General features: G+C 46.8%; 1 protein-coding gene across 10 annotated transcripts in view; it reads left to right on the forward strand.

The window, feature by feature from the left end:
* TRAF3IP1 (TRAF3 interacting protein 1) overlaps positions 1-22966 on the forward strand; it is a 56901-nt gene that overhangs the window by 12851 nt on the left and 21084 nt on the right. For 6 of the 10 annotated variants that reach the window (XM_081260977.1, XM_081260984.1, XM_081260986.1 and 3 more), the window contains exons 8-14: positions 5562-5663; positions 6669-6689; positions 8019-8103; positions 8477-8560; positions 9716-9839; positions 10050-10086; positions 18235-18311. In XM_081260977.1, coding sequence (XP_081117103.1) covers positions 5562-5663; positions 6669-6689; positions 8019-8103; positions 8477-8560; positions 9716-9839; positions 10050-10086; positions 18235-18311 — 530 coding nt within the window. Of the gene's footprint in view, positions 1-815; positions 912-5561; positions 5664-6668; positions 6690-8018; positions 8104-8476; positions 8561-9715; positions 9840-10049; positions 10087-18234; positions 18312-22966 lie in introns of all 10 variants that reach the window. The other 4 variants (XM_081260979.1, XM_081260983.1, XM_081260978.1 and 1 more) reach the window with 3 other exon arrangements.

Genomic DNA, 22966 nt, shown 5'->3' on the forward strand with positions numbered 1-22966 from the left:
GGAGGAAGGAGGGGCACTGTTGGGGGAGGAGCTGCCCCAGCAGGGGCCTGGGGCCTCTGCCCTGTGTCTACAGGTGGCTGGTGGCTGGAAGACCTGGAGGGCTTTGAGCAGGACAGACAGGACAGAGTCAGGGTGTGTGTTTTAAAGGGCCTCCTTGTAAGATTGGAGGGCAGGAGTGGAGGCCTGGCACAGCGGGGAGCTCGTGGCGACTGGGTGGGGAGTGTGTTGGCTTGGACCAGGTGTCGGTGGTGATAGCAGTGGGGTTCAGGGTGTGAGGGGCAGGAGAGACGACACGGCTGTGCCGATGGACGGGGTACCACTTGTTTCAATGAGAGGAATCCGAGAGAAGACCGCTTTGGGAGGTTCTGGGCACCTGCGCAGTGCAGCTTGCTGAAATGGCAGGCTGCTGCATGGGTGGCTGTAGCAGAACACAGGTCTGACTGCGCACGCGGAGGTCCTCGAAGACGGTGGGATGTGAGACCTGTGATCAGGGAGAGGCCATGATGATGTTTACAGCCGTGGCTTTGGGGGAACAGTGTGTGTTGAGCTCTGCGGGGGACGGGACTCCAGGGCAGTGGGCAGAGGACAGGGCTGCTGTTAGGAGAGGCTGTCCTGGATGTGAGGAGGGCGTTTCAGGGAGGGGAGGGGGCTTCTGTCCAGTCTGTGGGAACCGAGTGGAGGCTGAGAGTGGACCACTGAGAGGACATGGTGGTGTGTTGGTGGCCCTGACCCAGACCCCTATAAATCCCAACTAAAGCAAGCAGATACTGAAACCTTTGTAATATGTTAATTTGTTGTTAACTATTTTATGTCAGGAAGGAAGGAGGATAATATTTCAGGTAAAAGTTTAGACCCCATAACGTCTGGATTAAATGACGAACCAGATCAGGAAACTACAGCTTCAGAAATAGGTAAGAAAAAGGTGTTCTCTAGTTTAAGTTCCTCAACACCTTGATGTACAGTTGCGACATCTTGGTGTAGTTCTAAGTTTTTTTGTATTATTCTTACCACTCCAGTGTTAGTCAGATTTTTTTAACATTGTGCTGAAGATCAGAAATGACTTGATGTTTTATTTTCTTTAATTTTGCTCCATGTGACAGCTTTAAGTTAATCTTTACATGAATATTTAACTTCTATTTTTTTATGTCAAAGTGCATTCTTAATTTTGCTATTGGAATTTTTTTTAATCTTTAGCCTACTGTGCTGCTAGAATTTCTCCACAATAAAGATTTTAGGCAGCACGTCTGCAACACACTGCGCTTGCCCATTCACAGCCAGCACTGATGGTGTGCCGCTGCGCTTGGGTGGGCAGTCCTCAATGAAATATCAGTCCTGCCAGTCTTCTGTGTCCCGAGACCAAATTCTTCAGAAATATTAGAATTTTTGAGTTGTATTCAAGAAAAAAAATAGTGTAAATTTCTTCTCGGAGAAGATAAAAGTTTTTGTTTCCATCTGCATTTTTAAGATTCTGGAAACGTGGCTAGAATGGCGAGGGGCCTTCTCTGAGTGGTGTCTTCGAGGACTTCCCTCGCTGGGAGGGGTGCTGTGAGTGGCTGATGCCTTGGTGTGGCGGGCGTGGTGCGGAAGCCCGGAGGCCGTGCTGGGTCACTGTTCCAAGCAGGCAGCTGTAGGCCTGGAGCAGTGAGGGGGCTGGGCTGTCGGGTGAGTTCTTACTCCACTGTGCACATGTGCATCACATTCAGCCCCATCTTGTACTGGATCTTATATTTAAGGGACCTTTTTTCGTCTCCAGGCTCCTGTGGGGGATCTGGCCAGGTGTCCTGTGCTGCAGGAGAGGGTGAGGGCAGTGGTGAAGGCTTGGAGGAATGGCAATTGGTAGGCCATGGAGTGACCTGTGTCAGTGTAGCTGGGGACACCACGTTCACACCTTTCCCACTCACTACCTCCTGGCCTGGAGCACATGCACGGATGGGTCCTCCGAACACAGTGTGCTCATCGCAAATGGTTGTACAAATGCTCGCCTTGAGTTTGGTGTCTGGACAGCAGCTGAGTGACAGGCGTGCTGTGTGACAGGTCACTAGCTGAACAGACAGCCCCAGATCAGGCTTGTGGACTTTAACACAGGTTGAATACCAGGCGTGTATTGAGCATTTCATGGATTTTATTTACAAGTGTGAAAATAGTGAAACCTGGGGCGTGAAGAGGTGCACACTGCAAACCTTGTTTCTCAGTGGGGTGTTTTGTGGGTGAGAATGAAGCTTGGTTGTCCAGCGGGGAGCATAGCCCTGCTCACATGTGCTCCCCGGGGCTGGGAGAGGCCCTGGTCCCTCTTTTTCCTCCTCCACCCTTCCCTTTGGGCTGGGGTGCCTTCACAGTCACCCTGCTGCTCTGTGGGTGCTGTTGGGAACTCCTGGAACTCAGAGGCTGCAAGCTGAGCATGGTTCCCAGGCCCCCTGCCCTGGTCTGGGGAATAGGCCTTTCCTCACCGCTACCTCTCATGCCTAAGTACTTCAGAGGAGAGGAAAGCGGCCGTGTGGGTCAGAGTGCTGGCCACACCTGTAATCCCGGCAACTCAGGAGGCTGAGTTAGGAGGATTGCAAGTTCAAGGCCAATCTGGGCAATTTAGTGACACCTTTTCTCAAAAAAGAAAACAAACAACAGTGAGGTGGGGGATGTCACTTAGGGGTAGAGCACGCTGGGTTCAATCCCCAGGGCCAAAAAGGGAAAAACAGGTGCAGGCAGCTGTGGTGTGCTGATGCAGCTCAGTCGCCAAGACTCTGAGCCTGTGCTGGGGCCTGCCAGGCCCGCTGACCCTGCTGTCTCAGGTTGTCCGAAGAGAACTTGTGGGTCTTGTTTTTAGCATTTTGCATTTTGGATGAAGAGTTTAAAAAGGCACTCAACTGTTCCTTTTTAAAGTGTGAATGGTTTCTTCCTGCTCTCCAAGTTGTAATGCCAGCTGTAGGCTGTGCCTTTTCTTAACCTATGACAATTCCAAGTTCTCTGGAATGTAAACTGTACCTTTCTTTTGCTTAGTTTCTCTCATTTCCTTTTTTTTTTTTTTTTGGTACCAGGAATTGAACTCAGGGGCACTCGACCACTGAGTCACACTCCCAGCCCTATTTTGTACTTTATTTAGAGACAGGGTCTCACTGAGTTGCTTAGCACTTCGCTTTTGCTGAGGCTGGCTTTGAACTCGTGGTCTTCTTGCCCTCTTTCCTTTTTGTTGCATGGTTTAAGTTTTTAAAAAAATATATATATTTATTTTTTAGATGTAGTTGGATACAACACCTTTATTTAGTTTATATATTTTTATGTGGTGCTGAGGATTGAACACAAGGCCTCGCACATGCATGCCGCTGTATCACTGACTTATATCCCCAGTTTTTTTTATCATGAAAAATACAAGAAAGTAGAAAGAATAGTGCAATTTATACTCAGGCACTCACCCAGGCTGAGTGGTTCCAACATTATGCTTCACTTTAGCTCTATATTTTTATGAATGATTTCAAGACATATTGCAACATCCTAATAATATATTTTTAAATACTTCAGCATGCAGCTCAAAAAATAAAATGAGATGGTCTACATAGCCACAGAATTCTTACCTCACTGAACAGAATCATAATTTCCCAATAGTAACTATTTTTATTCCAAAATGTTTTTCATGTTTAAAAACCCCTGGTTCTGTGAGGACATTTAGTAGCCAATTGACGAGGCTGCAGTCTCTGAGGCCGCTGTAGAAGGCGGACTGTCGGGACTGCCTGCAGCGGCTCTGTGGGCAGCCATCCAGCGGCTGGTTTCAGTCACAGGACCTGATGGACTGCAACTCAGGTCTGTGTCCAGTGGCAGCCCCAGGGTCTGAACTTGGGAAGTCTGGTGCCAAGGCCCTGTCCTTCCCTGTGGGATTTCTTGCTTACTAGATAGTTCCAGATAGCAGATTATGTGGAGGCAATGATTGTTTCACCCTGCATAGTAACTTTGATTTCTTAATAAGTGCATTATTTTAGTCTTTTAAAAGTATTATTCAATAAACTGGTTGATTTGCCCTTTGTGAGTAAAAATTGATTGTAGTGTTTTTAGTGAGTATATAGCCTATTTGTATGTCCTTTGTGTTTGTGGGAACTTGGGGTTTAGTAAAGCTTATTTAAGAATTCACTAGAACTTGGAAAAGATAAATTCATCTCCTTGAACTCCAGACAGAAGACAGTACATTTGCATCGACCTGCTATGATCCTGGGTTCTATAGAATTCAGAGAATCTGTGCTGTGCCCAGTTGTACACACCTCAGCAACTTGGGGAGCTGGGGCAGGAGGGTCGAATGTTAAAGGCCAGCCTCAGCAACTTAGTGAGGGCCTGTCTCAACGTAAAAAAATAAAGTGTTGAGTGTGTGTGACTCAGGGGTAGAGTGCCCCTGAGCTTAATCCCCAGTACTGCAAATAAATAAGTAAATAAATAGAACATCTTGGACACTTTTAAGTAAAATATGACAACTTAGGTTTGTTAGAGTGCTTCATTCTAAAATTGACAAATCTACAACTGCCAAACATATTTATTTTTAGATCTTAATATTTTATATTCATTCTTTGGCTACCCTTTAGGAAACATCATAAGTAATTAGCTGTTAGACTGTTTAAATCAACATAATTTTTACAGAGATTTCCTTCAAAACTGTATGTCATGTGGCTGGGGTGGTGGCTCAGTGGTACGGCACTTGCCTAGCTTGAGTGAGACACTGGGTTCTATCCTTAATACCACATACAAATCATTTTTTTTTAAAGTGAAGATATTGGGTCTATCTACAACTAAAAAAAAATATTTTGAAAATACCATCAATTTAATGTAATTCTATTACCTAAATAAAGCAGTTATTTGCTAGTTAATGACAGGTTGATTCTGATGTAAGCTATTTCTTTAAATGGTTTTAAGACATCTAGGATTGGGTTTGGGGGATGTTTTTCCAGTTTCATCTTTATTTAGACAGTGGTGTGTCTTGGACCATGGGTCGGTTTTTCAGCTCTGGGTCCTGCCATAATTCAAAACCTCTTCCTCCAGCACCTCCTGTGCCCTTTTTGTTTTTAATAGGGAAATATTTTATTTTATTTCTCAGGTATTCCATTTCTTTTCTATTTTCAAGACTTCAGAGCACAGTGATGAGACCCTGTTTTGTGATTCTCAGTATGTCTAGGAGAGTACATGTGTCAGGATACCTTTCTTTTCCTCCTGCTTTCCTGGAACAGCCGGCTCCTGGGCCTGACTGTGGTGGGAGCCAGCAGAACCAAGTGGTTCTGTGGGTCCGACTGGTTCTAGAAGTGGAGGTGGATGCGGGCTGCTTTGCCCAGGGAGGCCCAAGAGTCCCTCCTGGGTCAGTGGGCTGGGAGGGGCCTGCTCACAGTCTGGTGCCCAATCCCAGAGCCACAGTGCAGGAGGAACATTTTAGATTGTTTTCAAAGCTGCTTTTGTCAGTTTGGTCAACTTGCGGCATGGGGAAAGGTGGGCGTGTGAGCTCTGGTTAGCTGTAACCCAGAGGGCTCGGGATGCCACTGATCACCAGCCCTTCAGGGTACAGTCTGAGTGACCGATTTTAAACTGTTTTATGTCAGGAACCAAAGAAACCATTACTAACTCAACTAGTGTTTCAGATGATAACTCCACTACTCTGTGGCGTGAGAGCGTTGAGCCCGACCCAGCAGTAAAGCAGAAAGGTAAGAACGGCCAGCATGCACCTTGCTGGGGGGAGGAGACTGCCCCAGGGTCGGCCACTGCCGGGCACTATGCCTGCTCCCATGGGTGCAGCTGGGTAGGGTTTGCCCTGGGGCTTTTCCCATGAGTGACAGAGGCCACTGCTGGTAACAGGCGGCATCCTGTGTGAGGGCAAGTGGCAGCATTCATGACTCTGGGGCTGCCATAGATGGTCCCTGAATAGAAAGCCTGCTGCTCTCAGAGCTCGCTGCCCTGCCCAGAGCTACCCCCTGGAGGGCTCTCAGGCTGTAGTGTTCACAGGAAGTCCTGGGTGAGGTGGACCCGAGGTGTCTGGGGAGCGCTTTCACTCTGCGAGTGGGGCTGATCTCTGCGTGCCTGGGTGGGACTGGGCCTGGCTAGAGGTTGGGTGCCCCCACCTGATGTCCGGGCCAGCGTGGAAATGCACCTGGTGTCAGCCCTTCCATACGTGTGTTCGTGTGTTCGTGTATTTAAAAAGTGTCATGAAAAGATGATTCGTCTCAGCTTTGAATCCACTCCTGCCCTGCCCTGTGGCACTGCAGCTTGCCTGTGACTGCTTGGGCCACATGTGTCCCCAGGCGTAGCTCTCGAGAAGGGACCCTGGGGCAGTGCAGGAGTGTGGCTGGGAGATGGCCTCAGGGAGCTGGTGCATGGCCGAGCTTACCTGGTTCTGTGTAGCGTCTTGGCACCCGCCTGAGCTGTCTGGTGGCACTTCCCAGGGCCTCCTGGCTGTAGGGCTTTACCTCGTTTCTGTCTGTGATACACTCTTCACATCCCTGCTTCCGGCTTTCATGGGAGTGCATTTTATGATTCACAGTCGAAAATGGCAGGAGACGGCAGCCGGGGCACTAGGAAGGGCTGCGAGGAAATGGCCTCTTTCCCAGTAGATGTCCAAACTCAGGACGTGTCTCCTCGGATTCTGTTCAGGCCACTGGATGCATTGAGGTTGACTAATATGAAAATTATTTTTTTCTTGTGCTTTTTTTTAGGTGACGCCATCAGTGATGCAGGTGAGAATGGCTTTAAGTATACTTGGTGTATTTGTGTCTGTGTGTGGGTAAGAAACGCACTTCAAATCTGCTTTACACACTGCGCTAGTGAAAGTAATTTATTTTGAGGAAATATATCTTAACTATTTAGTTATCAATTTTGTTTGTCGCTTTTCTGTTACGCTGACAAATACCTAAGATGATAATCAACTTATGGAGAGAAAAGGTTTACTTTGGATCATGGTGTCGGAGATGTCAGTCCAAGATCAATTGGCTTGTTGCTCTGGGCCTGTTACAAGGCAGGAACTCATGGGGGTCAAAGCTCCTCACCTTGTGGCCGAGGAGCAAAAAGAGGGGACCAGGGTTCCCTTCAAGGACATGTCCCCAGTGATGGGAGGTCCTCGGAGTTTTCACCAATGCCCAACTGTGCATGTCCTCAACACGTGGGCCTGGGGGAGCGTCCAGGTCCCAACTGCAGCACCAACTGAAGGTGTGATAGGCGGTGGGAATCCACGTGTGTGAGTCACCTGAAAAGAATACATTTCAGGACGTTTCTTTCCTCAGAGTATATAGTACATTCCCAATTTTCAGATTTTGATGTTTTTACTACTTTTTAAAGTGTAAATTTCTTTCAATAATGGAGTAAATTTGTCTTAGTAGTTTGGCTTGTAACTTGCTGATTAAATCTTTTTTAACTAATGTGAAGAAAACTTATTCAGATTATAAAAATACTGTGGTACATAACCAAAAGTAGAAAATTTAAAAATGAAGAAAAAGCTGAGTGTGAAAATAAAAAGCACTGGTAATTCCATTGCTTGTAATCTCCTCTGGGACTGCGTGAGTGTAGACATGATCACTAGGCTATTGAAGTGCTGTTATTCATCATGCGTTAACATGATAATGTGGTTTCGCACCAAAGGGCCTGGCACATGATGGTAACATGATGGACTTAGTCACCGAGCCATCCCGTTGACAGGGGTGTGCATCTGGACAGGTGTACATCAACACCTGGCCATTGTTTTTCTTAGTTTGTATTTCCTTTAAGTTAAATTGTACCTATATTTTGAGTTTTATTTCTTGAGTAGCTGAACCAGTTTGTTCCGGAGTTTCAGTACATCATTTCCCAAAATCTTCACTAAATTTAGATATCATGTCTGTCTTATCTTCATTAAAATGATGGTTGAGAAAATAGTTCATTTATACTTGGAATTGTTTGCTGCCTTTTCAAATACTTATGTTTGAATTAATATTTATATTCGAATTAAATATTTTTTAATTAATCTTGAATTAAATATCACTTGTTCTTTGTGTTTCTTTCTCTGAATTGCTGGCTGGATTGTACCTGTTTAGAAGGAGACACTGGAGCTACTGGCCAAGATAAATCCGAGGCGTGCGAGAATCCAGAAGCCCCCATCGAGCTGTCTTCCAGTGTCAGGTGTGTGCTTTCTGCTGCTGGAGAGGAGTGCCAGCTTGGGGCCTGCTGTGGTGCTCTGCCGGCTCCTCAGTGCTTGAGCTGAAGTAGGTGGAATCGTGTGCATTGAAGGCAGCCAACACCGCTTCTGTGATTTTTCTGTTCCTGAGCTGTGCAACTGCACGTAGTGCAGAGTGGGTTTGGGGAGATTGCCGCCTGTGGCTGAGTACTGACTGTCGGTAGCCGGGTGACGTGAATGGGTGTTGTCACTCTCCTGACTAGCATGTTGAGGTGGAATGGGAGTTAGCCTTGACCTGAGTCTGAGTTTTCTTTTGTCCGGTGTGAAATGTTCATCGTTTTGTGTCCTTTTGATTTTCCATTGTTTGGGTGGGTTTAGAAGAATACCTCGTCCTGGCAGTGCTAGACCGGCGCCTCCCCGGGTCAAACGGCAAGAGGGTGTGGAGACCTTGATGATGGACAGGTAAGGCGAGTTGGCTGGGTGGCCCCGTTGCCCAGGTTGGCCATCGGCTCCACTGTGTGTGTGTGCTGTGGGTTGGACGGGCGTTGGGGCTGGGCCAAGAGATGGGCAGGTGAGCAGTGAAAGAGAAAAGCGAGGTTGGGCCCTGGCTTCAGGCCGTAGAGCAGTGTGCGTGGCAGGTGATGAGGAGGAGAGACACATGTCTGTGTGTGGTCACTTCTTGAGGTTCAGGAGACATGTTGGGCTACGAGTCTGTGGTCTCTAGATGGAAGACGTGAGGGTGAAATAGGGTCGAAGGGGTCAAAGGCTTAATTGCCAAAGGCCACACAGCTGTCCAGAAGTCGCAAGTCCTGCGCAGGCCGCAGGCAGGCTCCGTCAGGCTGGGTTTCAGGTGGAACCCAGGCAGGCGAGGAGACAGCACGTGGAGACCTGTTTCCAGGCGCTTCTCTGTGAGAGCAGCGGAGGATGGTGTGTGCGAGAATGCGCACGCACATCCTCTGGAGTGGTGGCAACTGGATGCTCTGGAGCCTGCTGGGCAGTCACCTGGGGAGGGCTGAAGTCAGGGGCTGATGGCCCAGCTGCAGGCGACCAGGGCCTCCGCAGAGGGAACCTGGGTGAGAGCGGGTGGTCACCTGGGAGGTCAAGGTGGTGGGCCAGGCTGTGGGATGTTGGCCGAGTCGTAACAAGGGCAGGACTTGGGTGGACAGGAAGGGTGTAGTGGGTGCTGGGCAGGGATACAGGCCATGGTGGGGACACGGGCAAGCAGGGCCTAGGTGCCACAGGAGGGGCGCCGAGGAGCTGCTTTGTGCAGAGGGGAGGTCTGGGGCAGCTGTGGCCTTGGGGCTGCCCATGCCACCCCTGCCTGAGGTTTGTGCCTGGAGACCAGGCCTTCCAGGTAGAGGGCAGAGGCTGAAGCGCTGGGTAGGGCACACATGGGGGAGGCAGAAGCCACGGGTCTTTGCGGGTAGAGGGAGGCTGACTGTGGCCAGGAGCTCTGTGCAGCAGGGAGGGGGCGTGGTGGGAGGCGTGCCCATGCGGCCAGGCCCTGGGGCTGGGGGGTGGTGGTGAACTTCCTCTTAGGTAACCTCTTGGACAGGGTTGGGGAAAACCTGGTACTGATGGGCCATTGCTGATGTAATCTTGTTTCTTCTTATTTAGGACAGGGAGTGGTAAAACCGTCTCAAATGTGATTATAGATTCACAGAATTCAGACAATGAAGATGATGATCAGTTTGTGGTGGAGGCTGCCCCTCAGATCTCCGAAATGTCCGAAATTGAAATGGTCAGTTCACAAAGGGTGGTGTTTCGAGTAACTACACACAAACCTCACGTCAGTGCTCCAGCTTTTAGACTTACGTAGACAGACTTTTCCGATTTTTGGGTTACTTTTCTACTTTCTTTAATTTGACCCTTCCTGTTTTGAGTTCACAAGTGTCATTTCTGAGAATTCAGCTGCCAGCGTCTTCTTTTTCTTGGTCCCTTTCTTTCTTAGGCGCCAGCGCTGGAGCTTGAGGACAGCGAGAAGCACGGTGAGTCCTGATGCTGGGCGCGAGTGTGCCCCGCGGTGTGACCCATCAGAGTGTGCGAGCCAGGGCCCGGTGTTGGTGTGTGTGCATGTAGGTGTTCTGTCTGTTGCACATTTGCACGTACGTGTGTGTGCCCCATTTGTGTTGGCATGGACCTGAACGTGCACCTCAGGTGGTTACAGTGTTCCCAGGCATGTGTGCCTGTAAGTGTGTAGTCCTGTTCATGTGTACATGTGTGTGCTCCGTATGTTGGCACTCCCCTGTGAATGTATTGGCTTGTACCTGTGTCATGCATGTACCCTTCTGTGTTTTGGTGTGTTTGGACATCCTCTTGTGATTTTTGCATGTATGCATGTGCCCCATGGGTGTTTATGTTCCTCTTTACATGGGTGTGCCCCCATGTGCTGGTATTTTCACGGGTAGATGTGTGGGCCACCCTGTGTGTGTTGGCATGTTTGGGTGTGCGTATGTGCACCCTCTGTGTGTGATGGTTTTTCATGTGTGGGCCTCCTCTGTGGTGATGTGTTCATGTGTACAGGTGTGTGCCCAGAGTGTTGGCATGTTACCACCTGTGCGTGTCCACCCTGTTGTTTGTTATGTACGTTCATGCACCCCTTGCATGTGGGTGTATTTACATGTTTCATGTGTGCAGCTCTGTGTATAGGAATGCTTGAGTGTATGTGCCTGTATCTCATGTGTGTTGGTGATTTTGTGTATAGGATGGTACTCCCTGCCTGTGTTAGAGTAACTGTGTGTGCAACCTGTGTGTTGGTGTGTTCACATGTACTGTGTGCCCCTGTGTTTTGACATGTTTGTGTGCATGTTCCCTTCTTTTGTGTGCTCGCATGCACATGTCTGACACGTGTTGATATGTTGATGTGTATGTGTGTGCATTCCTGTGTTTTGTGTGTTCTCATGTATGCATGTGCTGTTTGTTTTGACGTGTATGTGGGCATGCCCCCTTTTTGTGTTTTCTTGCACGTTGTGTACCCCCTCTTTTGGCATATTGGTGTGTGTGAGTGTTCTCCTCTCTCTGTGTTGGCATGTTCGTATTAACATGCTCCCTGTGTGTTGGTGTGTTTGTATGTATGTTCTTGTGCCCCTGTGGGCTATTGTGTTCCCATGTACACATATGCTTCCCCTCTGTGTGTCGGTGTATTTGCCTGTATGCACGTGTACCCCACCTGGGTGTGTTCCATTGTACATGCATGCACCCCCGTGTTTGTTGGTGTGTTTCTGTGTATGTGTGTTTCCTGTTTGTTGGTGTGTTTGTGTCTGTTTCTTCTTGTGTGTTGGCATGTCCACACGCATGTGTTCGCATGTTTGTGCGTGCATGTATGCACCCCTCCGTTGGTGTGTTGGTGTGCACATGTGAGCACCCCCTCTGTGTGTGCTTTGGAAGGGTCAGCCGTGAGTGGCCGTTGTGGGGGGGCTGCTGGCTGGGGTTCTGCTCAGCTACATTAGGGCACAGCTGGCTGACGGTCCACCCCAGGAGGTGGAGCTGGAGGAGCTGCGGCTTCTGTGCCAGTGACCTTTTCTTGTCAGTTCTCTTACCTGTGGGGTTGGAGCCGAAGGTCTCTCCACGCCTGCGGCTCTGAAGCAGTCTTGTTCTCCTCCCAAGCACGCTCCTCCTCATGTCAGACCCTTAGACAAGTGGGAGGAGTAGTCATAGCGTAGGCCCTGTGCCTACCCTCTCAGCTGCCGCCGGCTCAGCCTACTGTGACCTGCTCCTGGCTGTTTTCAGATCCAGAGAAGGTGTTTCCTCTGTACATATGTTGTGTATGTATCTTGAGAAGTTGAAGACTCTTTAAAAAAACAAATGAACAAATTCCCATTATCACATATAGAAGAACTTAACAGGGATCCCTTGATGTCGCCAAGTATTCAGCTTGGTGCCTAGCTTTCTGGTTGGTTGGTTGGAGTCAGGGTGCAGATCACACCCTGCGCTGCAGTCGCCTGCTCCAAGCCTGCAGCCCTCCCCGGACACGCGTGTGGTGGTGCAGCTGGCCTGGTTGTCCTCTGGAGTGTGACGCCATTCGGCGTTGTTGGCTGGGCCCCTGTGGTGTGTTTTGCCACGTTCTTCCTCTTCGTGCCCTGACACCTGTCCTAGAGGACCCAGTGGATTCAGGCTGTTTGGTCAGAGTGTTGTGGGTGGTCTTAGATCTCTGCCGTGTCTGCCTGGTGCTCTGCTGGTCATGCAGCCACAGCTGCTTCTCATTAGGGTTGCAGGGCAGTGACGAGGCACTTCAGCCTCCTTCCCCATCCCTGGCTTTGCTTACCCAGAGTTGCAGCCCCCACAGAAGAGGCGGGCCAGCCTGGAGGAGCTGCCTTCTGGAGGCCTTTCAGCACAGCCCAGGGACTTCACGCTTCTTTGGCTGCTACGGGGTGTTCAGGCCGCCTGTGTTTTCCCCTGCAGCTGCTCCTTCCCTAAGAGCCTGGCTGGCTGCTTGTTGCTTCTGGCGTAGTCCTGGGTTCTGGGTGTTTTCCTTGCACAAAGAAGGGACTTACAGTTCTGCATGAGAAAATACATCCTGAGTTCCTGCCGATGCTTCCAGTTGAGCTTTAGGACTGAAGGTTCTGCCTGTGAGCTTTGATTTTGCTCAGGCACCTCTTCCATTTGCTGCCCCAGATCACGGCTGCCAGCAGCACCAGCCGTGCATGCTCCCACAGTGTGCACACACAGCAAGTTCTTAAGGTATATCCCATTAGGGAAGTATGAGAACAGATTCATAACTGTTTTAAAGTTAGGAAATAATGAGCATATACTTACTAATTTGACATTCTTATTTTTCTTTCACTGTTTTGCATTAATATTTATAATTTTGTTTTTCTCTTTACATAGAATTTTCACATAGCTTTAAGGCCAAGTGTCCCAAACCAGGTATATTTATTTAAAGGTGTGGGGCTTGGACCCCTGTCTCTTTTACCCAGTATTCTCCCTCACCCTGTCGGGAACAGGGTTTTTATTTTTATTTAAAATTTTTTTGTAGTTATGGACATAATGTCTTTATTTTTATGCGGTGCTAAGGATCAAACCCAGTGCCTCACATGTGCTAGGCAAGTGCTCTGCCTCTGATCCCCAGCCCCAGTTACTCTTTTTCTTATTTAACCTTTTATTTGGCATCATTTTAGATCAACAAAAAAGTTGCAAAGATATTACAGAAAATTCCTGTGTACTACCCACTTAGTTCCCTTAATATCATCATCTTACATTATTAGTATTATTTTGGGGTGTATATTAATCATACAGAATGGCACATTTTACTGTGCATTGATGAAAATGCAGTTGATCGGTTTCCCTCCCTAGTACCTCCCCACCACCTCCCTCCCTCTTTCTGGTCGCCTTCTCTCTCCTACTGGTCTTCCTTCTAATTTCAGGAAATCCCCCTGTTTTCTTGTTTTTTACTTCTTCTACATTTGAAAAAAAAGATCTAATACTTTTTTCTATGAGTCTGATTTGTTTTGTTCAAAATTATGTTTTCTAGTTTCGTCTATATTCCTGCAAATGACATAATTTCATTCTTCTTTATGGCTGAATAAAATTCCACTGTGTGTATATGTAATATGTACACATACCTGCACATTTTCTCTGTTCATTTATCTGTTGACAGCAACTAGGCTGATTCCATAATGTGGCTATTGTGAACCATGCTGCAGTGAACACAGGTATGCATGTATCTCTAAGATAAGCTGACTTGAATTCTGTTGGACATTTACCAAGGAGTGGTACAGCTGGATCATATGACCCATCTGTTTGTAGCTTTTCAAGGAACCTCCATATTGAAGCTTTTTAATTTGATGCTGTCCAGTTTATCAGTTCTCTGTATTTCCTGAACTATAGAGGTCTTCTTCAGGAAGTCTTTGCCTATGCTTATGTGTTGAAATGTTTCCTCTATTTTTTTCTCTTAATATTTGAAATATTTCTGATCTTACAGTTAGGTCTTTGATCCACTTTGTGTTTACTTTTGTAAGAGTGAGAGGTGGCTATCCAGTCTTCCCAGCACCATGTGTTGAAGAGGCTGAGCATTTCACTGAAATGTTTTGGCACCTTTATGCAGAGTGAGAGCACTGTCTTCTGTCCTGTTCCACGGGTCTGCGTGTCTGGTTTTATGCCAGTTCTTTGCTGTTTTAGGTATTACTAAAATTGGGTATTGGGATGCCGCCAGCTTTGCTCTTTTTGCTGTGTCTCTTCTGATCTTTGATCTTCCCTGTGAATTTTAGGATTGCTTTTTCTAGTTCTAGTGAGTAGTACATCATTGGTGTTTTGATGGGATTGCATTGACTCTGTAGATCACTTTTGGAAATATGGCTGTTTTAACAATGTTAATTCTGCCTATCCATGAACATGGGAGGTCTTTTCATCTTTGAGAGGCTTCTTCAGTTTCTTTTTTAGGGTTCTATGATTTTCATTGTAGAGAGCTTTCACCTCCTTGGTTAGGTTTATTTTCAAGTATTTCATTTTGTGAATGCATTGTGAATGGGATTATTTCCTGACTTCTCTCTCAGTGAATTCATTATTTGTGTATAGAATATTGATTTTTGTATGTTGATTTTGTATCCTGTTACTTTATTAAATTTATCAGCTCGAAAAGTTTTCTGGAAGGACTTTTACGATCTTCAAAGTGTAGGATCACATCATTTGCAAATAGGGAAAGTTTGACTTTTTCCTTTCCTATCTGTATTTCTTTCTCTTGCTCAATTTCTCTGGCTAAAATTTCAAGTATTGTATTGATGGGAGTGCTGAGAATGAACATCGTGTCTTGTTCCTGGTCTTAGTGGAAACATTTTTCCGTTTTTACCCATTCAGTATGATGTTATCTTTGGACCTGAGATAGGTAGACAGGTATCTTTTGATACTGAGGTGAGTGCCTCCTATCCCTAATTTATTCAGGGTTTTTATCATGAAAGGTGTTGGATTTTGCCTAAGGCCTTTTCTGCATCTTTTGAGATGATTTTTGTCCTTGCTTCTACTTATCTGGTTTAATTCATTTATTGGTTTCCGTGTGTTACCACCTTTGTATCACTGGAATGAAACCAACTGGATCAAGGTAAATAATCTTTTTTAGTGTGTAGTTGAATTTGATTTGCTGCTAATATTTTATTGAGGATTTTTGTGTCTATGTTCCATCAATGATATTGGTCTGTAGTTTTCTTTTCTTGAAGTATCTTTATCTGTTTTTGCTATCAAGGTGGTACAGGCTTGTAGAATGAGTTTGGAAGTTAGAATGAGTTTCAACTTCATGGAATAATCTGAGGAGTATTGGCATTAATTCTCCTTTAATGCTCTGATAAAATTCAATGCACCAGTCTGCCTGGGCACAAAATCACGAGCCACTCACAGCCTTGTAGATTCAAACAGCAACTCTTTATTTCCGAACTCTCACCGGCACTCTACATGCACGTTCTGGGAAAATCCATTCCTACTTAGCTGTGGCTCCCAGCATCTCAACTGTGAATTGGCCAGTTCCTGAATTCTTCTTTGTTGGGAGGCTTTTTATTACTGTTCCAACCTCAGTTGTTATAGTTGGTCTGTTAGGTTTTTTCTCTCTTCTTGGTTCAGTTTTGGTAGGGGCATATATGTTTAGAAATTTGTCCATTTCTTCTAGCCTTTTCAGTTTATTGGCATGTATGTTTTCAAAATATCTATCTCCTAATGATTCTCTGAATTTCAGTTGTGTGTGTTGTAATTCTTCCATTTTCATCTAATGTGATTAATTTGGGTTTTCTCTGACTTGGTTAATTTGGCTAGAGGTTTATTAACCTTGTTTATTTTTTCAATTTATGCCAGTTCATTGATTCTTGGTATTCTTTTAGTTGATAATACTCTAACCCTTATTTCTTTCCGGACAACTAGGATCGGTTTGTTTGTGTTTTTCTAAGACATGTGGATGTATCATTAGGTTGTTTGAGATTCCTATTTTTAAATGGAAGTACTCGTAGCTATAAACTTCCCACTTAGTGCTGCCTTGTGCATCCAGAGATGGTGCTCTGATGTGTTTTCATCTTTGTTTGATTCTAGGTATTTTTAAATTTCCCCCTTAATTTCTTCAGTGACCCACTCATCATTCAAGATTGTAGTGTTCAAAGTATGTATAGTCTTTGTAGTTTTTTTGTTGATTTCTAATTTCATTCCATTATTTTTTGAAAAAATACAAGATATAATTTCTTTCCTTTTTATATTAGCTAAGACTTGCTTTAGGGCCTAATATATGATCAATTTTCGAGCAGTTGAAAATAAAGTTCATTTAGTTGTCATGGGATAACATGTTTGGTAGATGTCTGTTAAGTTCAACTTATCTGTAAAATAAGGTCTAAATCTGATGTGTTCTTGTTGCTTTTCTGTGTGGATGACCTATTAGTTAGAGAGGCATATTGAAATTCCCACTAATACTGGATCGGGGTTAGTCCTTTTATACCTAGTAATTTTTGTTTTATGAAATGTTGGAGCCCAGCATCCAGAACATAAGTATTTACAATTATTATATCTTCTGGTTGGATTGTTCCCTTTATGAGTAGTGAAGACCTTCTTTGTTCCTTCTGATTTGGGCTTGGGATCTGCTTTGACTGGGACATGAGCGTGGCTCCACCTCGCCGTCAGTCTCCATGGACATGGAGGATCATCTTCCACCCTTTCACCTAAGAGTCTGTTGCTGCCTCCGCTTGTGAGGTGTGTTTCTTGGAGATAGTATACAGTGGGGCAAATGATCTCTGCCTCTCCATTAACTGAGGAGAAGAAAGGGGGTGATGATATGCTGAAAAGTCAGATTATAGGGAAGTAAAATCAACAGTAAACTACATTAAAAAAATAGAAGGAAAAAGACAAGAGAGAAAAAATGAAAAAAAATGTTGGGGAATGAATAGGAACAGAAGAGAAAGCAAACAATAAAAGGGGTAGAATATAAAGGAGAGAAGGAAAGAGGAAAAAAATTAGTAAAAAATATTAAAATTATTTTAAAATATGAAATAACAAGCACAGCAGGAAACCATGTAAACTGACATGGAAGACAATACAGGGAAACCGAGAAGAGAAAAAGACTGAAGGCCTGCCGGGGTGCTAACCTGCTTGGGGGCTTGAGTGTTGAGGTCACCAGTGGTCAGCCATGGCCTGGGCCCCGACCTTGGCAGTGTACCCTCCCCCTGGTTCTGGGACTGCAGGCAGATCCCAGCTGCTTGGTCCACCCCTGGCGGGGGGGTGTTTGTTGTTTTGCATGTCTTGCTTTAAAAAACACACTGTAGCGCCCAGCCACGTGGCCTGTAATCTGGATCCTTCCATCTTCTTTCCTTTTCCTTTTCTGTTTTGGTCCTGGAGATTGAACCCAGGGGCCCTTAACCACTGAACCACATCCCCGGCCCTTTTTTGTATTTTATTTAAAGGCAGGGTCTTCCTGAGTTGCTTAGGGCCTCGCTGCTGAGGCTGGCTTTGAATTCATGATCCTCCTGTCTCCCCCTCCCAAGCCACTGGGATTACAGGAGTGAGCCACCACACCCAGCTGGATCCTTCCATTTTCAAAAAAGGAGAAGTGTGTGTGTGTGTGTGTGTGTGTGTGTGTTAGTACCTGTCCCCACCTCCATGCTTCTATAGTTTAAACTCAGTCTATACTGGCATCCCTTCTATTGCAATATAAGGAAATAGTCCTCAACCCCCTTTGGAGCTTTGTGGTCTTCACCATGTAGGTGTGTGTGATGTATTCAGTCAGTGCCATAATGATGTGTGTCAGGTAGAATAATATTTTCAAGAAAATGATTTTTTGTATGATATATATCCCATCTGTAATTCTAAAAGAAATGTAGTATTCTTATATATATATAAGTATCAGTACTTAGAAATAATTTGGAATTGCTATGTTTGTAATAGATGGTCATGTTTTGTGGTGTTAATCTAATACTTCTTGACTCTGGAAGTAGAAAAGAAAATCTATTTAATTTCCAAAGCTTTCCCCTTTCTAGAAGCTGATTTCTTAGACTTTAAAGTTTTATAGTTGATTTCCAATACCAGCTGCTGTACCATTCTCTCGTAGACTAGCTTCATCAAATAGATTATTTGAAACTTTTTAGTATAGAATTTAGTATTTTTCCCACCCTCCCACTCATTTGGAAATAGCTTCTTGGAACAGAGAATATCTTTAACCTAAAATCACTGATTTTCAACAGGTGGACTTGTGAAAAAAATTTTGGAGACTAAGAAAGATTATGAGAAGTTGCAGCAATCACCCAAACCTGGAGAGAAGGTAATGGAACGATTTCTGTAGCTGTTGGCACCTTAGCAGTCTGTCTCACACGTTTACTTCTAAACAGAGGCACTTCCAGTGCTGTGATGACCAGTGGCGCCTGCCCATACAGCCACATGCGTCTGTCCGCTCGTCCCCGGTTGGGAGGGTGCAAGTCTGGGTTCTCTCTGAGTGGGGCGCTTTCCTGGCCTGGCATCCCACTGCCTTGGAGCCAGGACCCAGGGCTGGTTCTGTTCCAGCCTTGCCCACCCTTCTCCAGGCCTGCCCCAGCTGATGGCAGGATGAGCCGGGGTGCCCGCCTGGCAGCGAGTGTGTGCTCTGTTTGGCCTTGGCTCCTAGGTCGTCCTTACAGAAGTGCGATATGGTTTTGTGGGGACCCGTGCCTCCTGTGCACCACTGCTGTTTATCCTCAGGCATGTGACCATCGGGGTGAGCACGTGCTGCTCAGGTGGCGTGATGTCACGTCTGGGTTTCTCTTTCAGTCACTATAAACAGAATGATTTTGCATGTGTGTAAACAGAAGTTTCTTGGATAGTCAATCAGCCAGTGACTCCAAAAGTTTTATACACAGGGCTGTGTGCACACACATTGTTTTTCCTCCCAAATTAATGGTTATTCGTTTCAGAAAATCCTGCTTAAAATGTCCAGTTGTGAAGTTATGGCCTGAAACAACCCGTGAGCTGGCGTTGGAGGCGCCCTCTGCAGCAGCATGTGGGGCAAGGCCTCGCCCAGTCCTCTGTTGCCACGGACTCTCTTCCGCCACAGCCCTGTGCCTCTGCTCCAGGGCGTCCAGATGTCCCTAGCGATGAAACCCAGGGTCATCCCTCCGGTCTGTTCATGAAGGTGCCTTTCAGGTGCCCACTGGTTTAGATTTTATAGCTGTGGTTTTTTGGGCGGGTTAACTGGAGATTGAACTCAGAGGTGCTCAGCCAGTGAGCCTCATCCCAGTCCTGTTTTGTATTTTTTTTTTTTTTTTAGTTGTTGATAGATCTTTATTTATTTATTTATTTATATGTGGTGCTGAGACTCACATATAAATGTGTTGCCTCACATGTGCCAGGCCAGTGCGCTGCTGCTGAGCCCCAGCCCCAGCCCCCTGTTTTGCTTTTTATTTAGAGACAGGGTCTCACTGAGTTGCTTAGCACCTCGCTGTTGCTGAGGCTGGCTTTGAAATCTCAATCCTCCTGCCTCTGCCTCCTGAACTGCTGGGATTACAGGCGTGTGCCACCGCGCCTGGCTAGCTCCATTTTTTGTACAAAGCATACTGGGACTTTGTTTCAGGCCTCCTTTGAAGGGTAAATTTCACATTGGTAAATCACTTAACTTCAGAAGATAAAAGGGGAAGTTGTCTTTGTTTCATGAATATCTGTTGGTTTGAGAAAGCTCAGTCAGCTATTTGAAGGTGGGGTGATGTGCAGCTGGGTGGGGAGGAGCCCGCAGAAAACCTCTCTCTGGTTTTCTAGGATATTGATAAATATCAGATTTAAGTTTAATTTGTTCTTAAAACATTTTGGTCAGTTTTGTTTTAAATAAGGGAGAAGTTGAAGTGCTTTTTGCCCCATTTTCTGGAGGGCAGCCCCTAGCCGCCTCGCTGCCCTCTGCTTTCCCCTGAGGCTGCCTCACTTGGTGCTGTTACGTTGTGATGTCACGTGGTGCAGGTGGCTTTCTTCGGGTGACGTGTTTTGAGGCTCTCCCTGTTTCCACGCCTGTGGGTCAGTGTATCACTGTAGTTGAAGGCTGGTTTACTCATCTTCATCGATGCACGCGTGGGTGTACTGCTGCTGCTGTCAACAGTGTGCCCGTGTCTGGCACGCAGAGCACGTTTCTTTGAGCAGGAGTCAGTAGACTCTTGAAGGGCCAGATGGTCATCACATCAGGTGATGAAGCCTTGTGGTGGCAGCCATTCCAGCCCAGGGGGGCGAAGGCAGCCGTGTGGAGGTGAATGTAGGGGCTGTGTTCTGCAGGACTGCCCAGAGGAACAGGGCGGCCTGTGGGCAGTCGTTTGCTGACCCTGGCTTTAGAGGTGAGCCCACATGTAGAGCTGCCAGATGTGGCCACTGAGCTCCTCCAAGGACCACAGTAAAGGTTTCCCTCCCAGGGGCGGCATGTCTCTTTCCAGAGGAGGTGGCTGGAGAACGGACTGCCTCCCACCTGCCTCCTTGTCCCCTGCCCCCCAGTCCCTGGCTTTTTGTAGCTGTGCTGACGTCTGCGTGTCCTTGGACTGTGTGAACAAGGTCAGGGACGTGTGCTCTGTTGGGGCGAGCCTGGCTTCTTTTGCTCTGCAGTCACTTTCCCGTGTGCCCGCATCGCAGCATGGACCCGCAGTCGTTCCCTGTTCCGCCGAGCAGTAAGGGCGCCCCCATAGGGTGTCCGGTGTGTGGGTCTGTGTGCGGGCAGTGACGGGGCTGCTCCTATGGGAGGGACAGAGCTGCTGTGGACTGCCTCTGGGTCAGTGCCTCCGTCCTGTCGTTTTGGAGCCTCGGGGCGAGACTGCGGAGTCGTAGGGTGCGTGAAGTTTCTTTTTAAGAAGCGGCCCAGCTGTTCCCAGGTGCTGCGCACCTTAGACTCCCCTGGCTGCGGGGGTTCCAGGTCCTCTCTGTCGTGGCTGGGTATGGCCGTTGTCGGGGTTTTTCGTGATTATATTTGCATTTCCTTAAGGGCTTATGATGTTGAAGTCTTTTCATGTGCTTATTTGCCATCTTACGTCTTCCTTGGTAAAGTGTCCAAGTTTTTTTTTTTTTTTTTTTAAAGAGAGAGTGAGAGAGGAGGGAGAGGGAGAGAGGGAGAATTTTTAATATTAATTTTTTAGTTCTCGGCGGACACAACATCTTTGTTTGTATGTGGTGCTGAGGATCGAACCCGGGCCACACGCATGCCAGGCGAGCGCGCTACCGCTTGAGCCACATCCCCAGCCCAAAGTGTCCAAGTTTTTAGCCGGGTATTAATTAGGGTGTTTGTTTCTTATTGGGTTCTGAAAATTTATATATTTTGGATACAAGTTCTTTAGGAGATAAATTTTCTTCCAGCCTGTGGCTTGACTTTTCCTTGACAGTGTTTTTATTTTTTAAATATTTTTTTAGTTGTTGATGGACCTTTATTTTATTTTTATTTATTTTTATGTGGTGCTGAGAATTGAACCCAGTGCCTCACACATGCCAGGCAAGTGCTCTGCCACCGAGCCACAGCGCTAGCCTCTCTTACAGTGTTTTTTTTTTAAAAATGTCTTTATTCGTATGTTATAGTTACCCGTAATATTGAGTTCATTTTGACTATTTACAAACGCATGCGCCATGATCCACCCCATCTCAGGCCCCAGTTCTTCCGCTTTCCTCCTCCTCCCCCCTCAGCCCATCCTCCTCTCTCTTGGTCTTCCTTTGTCCACTGTGTTTGGATTGGTGCTCTGTGGTCACATGTACAGTGCAGCTCACTGTGAGACGTCTGTGCACCACACCACGCGATGAAGTCACCATCACCTGCAGTTCCCGCCCTTTCCCATCTCCCCCCCAGTGCCCTTCCTTTCCTGCACTGTTCTCACTCCTGTTTTCCTGGGCTCCTCCTCTTCAGATGCCTAGTTCCTCTCTGGCTTTCCCACTCGAGGGCCGACACTGCACCTCGTCGTTCTGAGTCTGGCTCATCTCGCCTGGCGTGGTGTCTCCATGCCACCCGTTTACTGCAGGTGCCATGCTCTCCTCCTCCCTGTGGCCGAGTAGAGCTCCGCTGTCAATAGCCCACATTTCCTTTCTCCACTTCTCTGTTGATGGCAGGTTCCAACCTTGGCTCTTGTGGATTTTGCTGCTGTGAACATTGCCATCTCTGTATCCCTAAAGTGTGCCGATTTTAGTTCTTTTGGATGAATACCAAGGAGTGAGATAGCTGGGCCGAATGGTGGTGAGACGGGCAAAGGGCAGGTTGGTGATAATCAAGGAAAAGGAAGTGGGTAGGTAGCACTTCCCAGCACCAGGCTGCCTGCCTCTGGGGAGGGAAGGTCGCACGTCCCCACACGAGCGGTCAGCCCCTGCCCTTTGCTCACATAGGCTCGAGAAGACAGGAAACCTGAAATCTATAAGGGGCAAGACACCCCCACTGCCTGGCACCAGCCCTGGACCCTCCTCTCCAGAGGAGTCCCCCTCTCTCTCTCTTGTCTCTTGAATAAAACTTGTTTTCTTGCTCCAGTGTTTCTCGGGTGTTTGACTTTCAACACTGGAGGAATGAGGACCCAACCCTGGTTTTCAGGACCGGATCAGTGGTTCCTTGGTAGCTCTGTTTCCTGTCTTTTGAGAAATCTCCATGCTGCCCTCCAGAGTGCTGGTACTGATTTGCAGCCCTGCTAGTTAAGCGTGAGTGTACCCTTTACCCACATCTTCTAAATTACTAGTTATTACTTCTAAACTACTGAATTGCTAGTTAAGCACGAGTGTACTCTTTCCCCCCATCTTTGCCAATGTTTGCTGTGACTTGTATTCTTGATGGCTGCCATTCTGACTAGAGGGAGATGGAATCTCAGGGTAGTTTTGCTTTGCATTTTCCTGATTGCTAAGGATGGTGAACCTCTTTTCCTGTATTTGTTGGCCATTTGTATTGCTGCTTTTGAGAAATGTCTGTATAGTTCGTTTGCCTGTTTATCGGTTGGGTTGTTTTTTGGTATGAGGTTTTTA

This window comes from Spermophilus citellus (genome assembly GCF_964194105.1).
Source record: "Spermophilus citellus genome assembly, chromosome: 11".
NCBI classification, from domain to species: domain Eukaryota; kingdom Metazoa; phylum Chordata; class Mammalia; order Rodentia; family Sciuridae; genus Spermophilus; species Spermophilus citellus.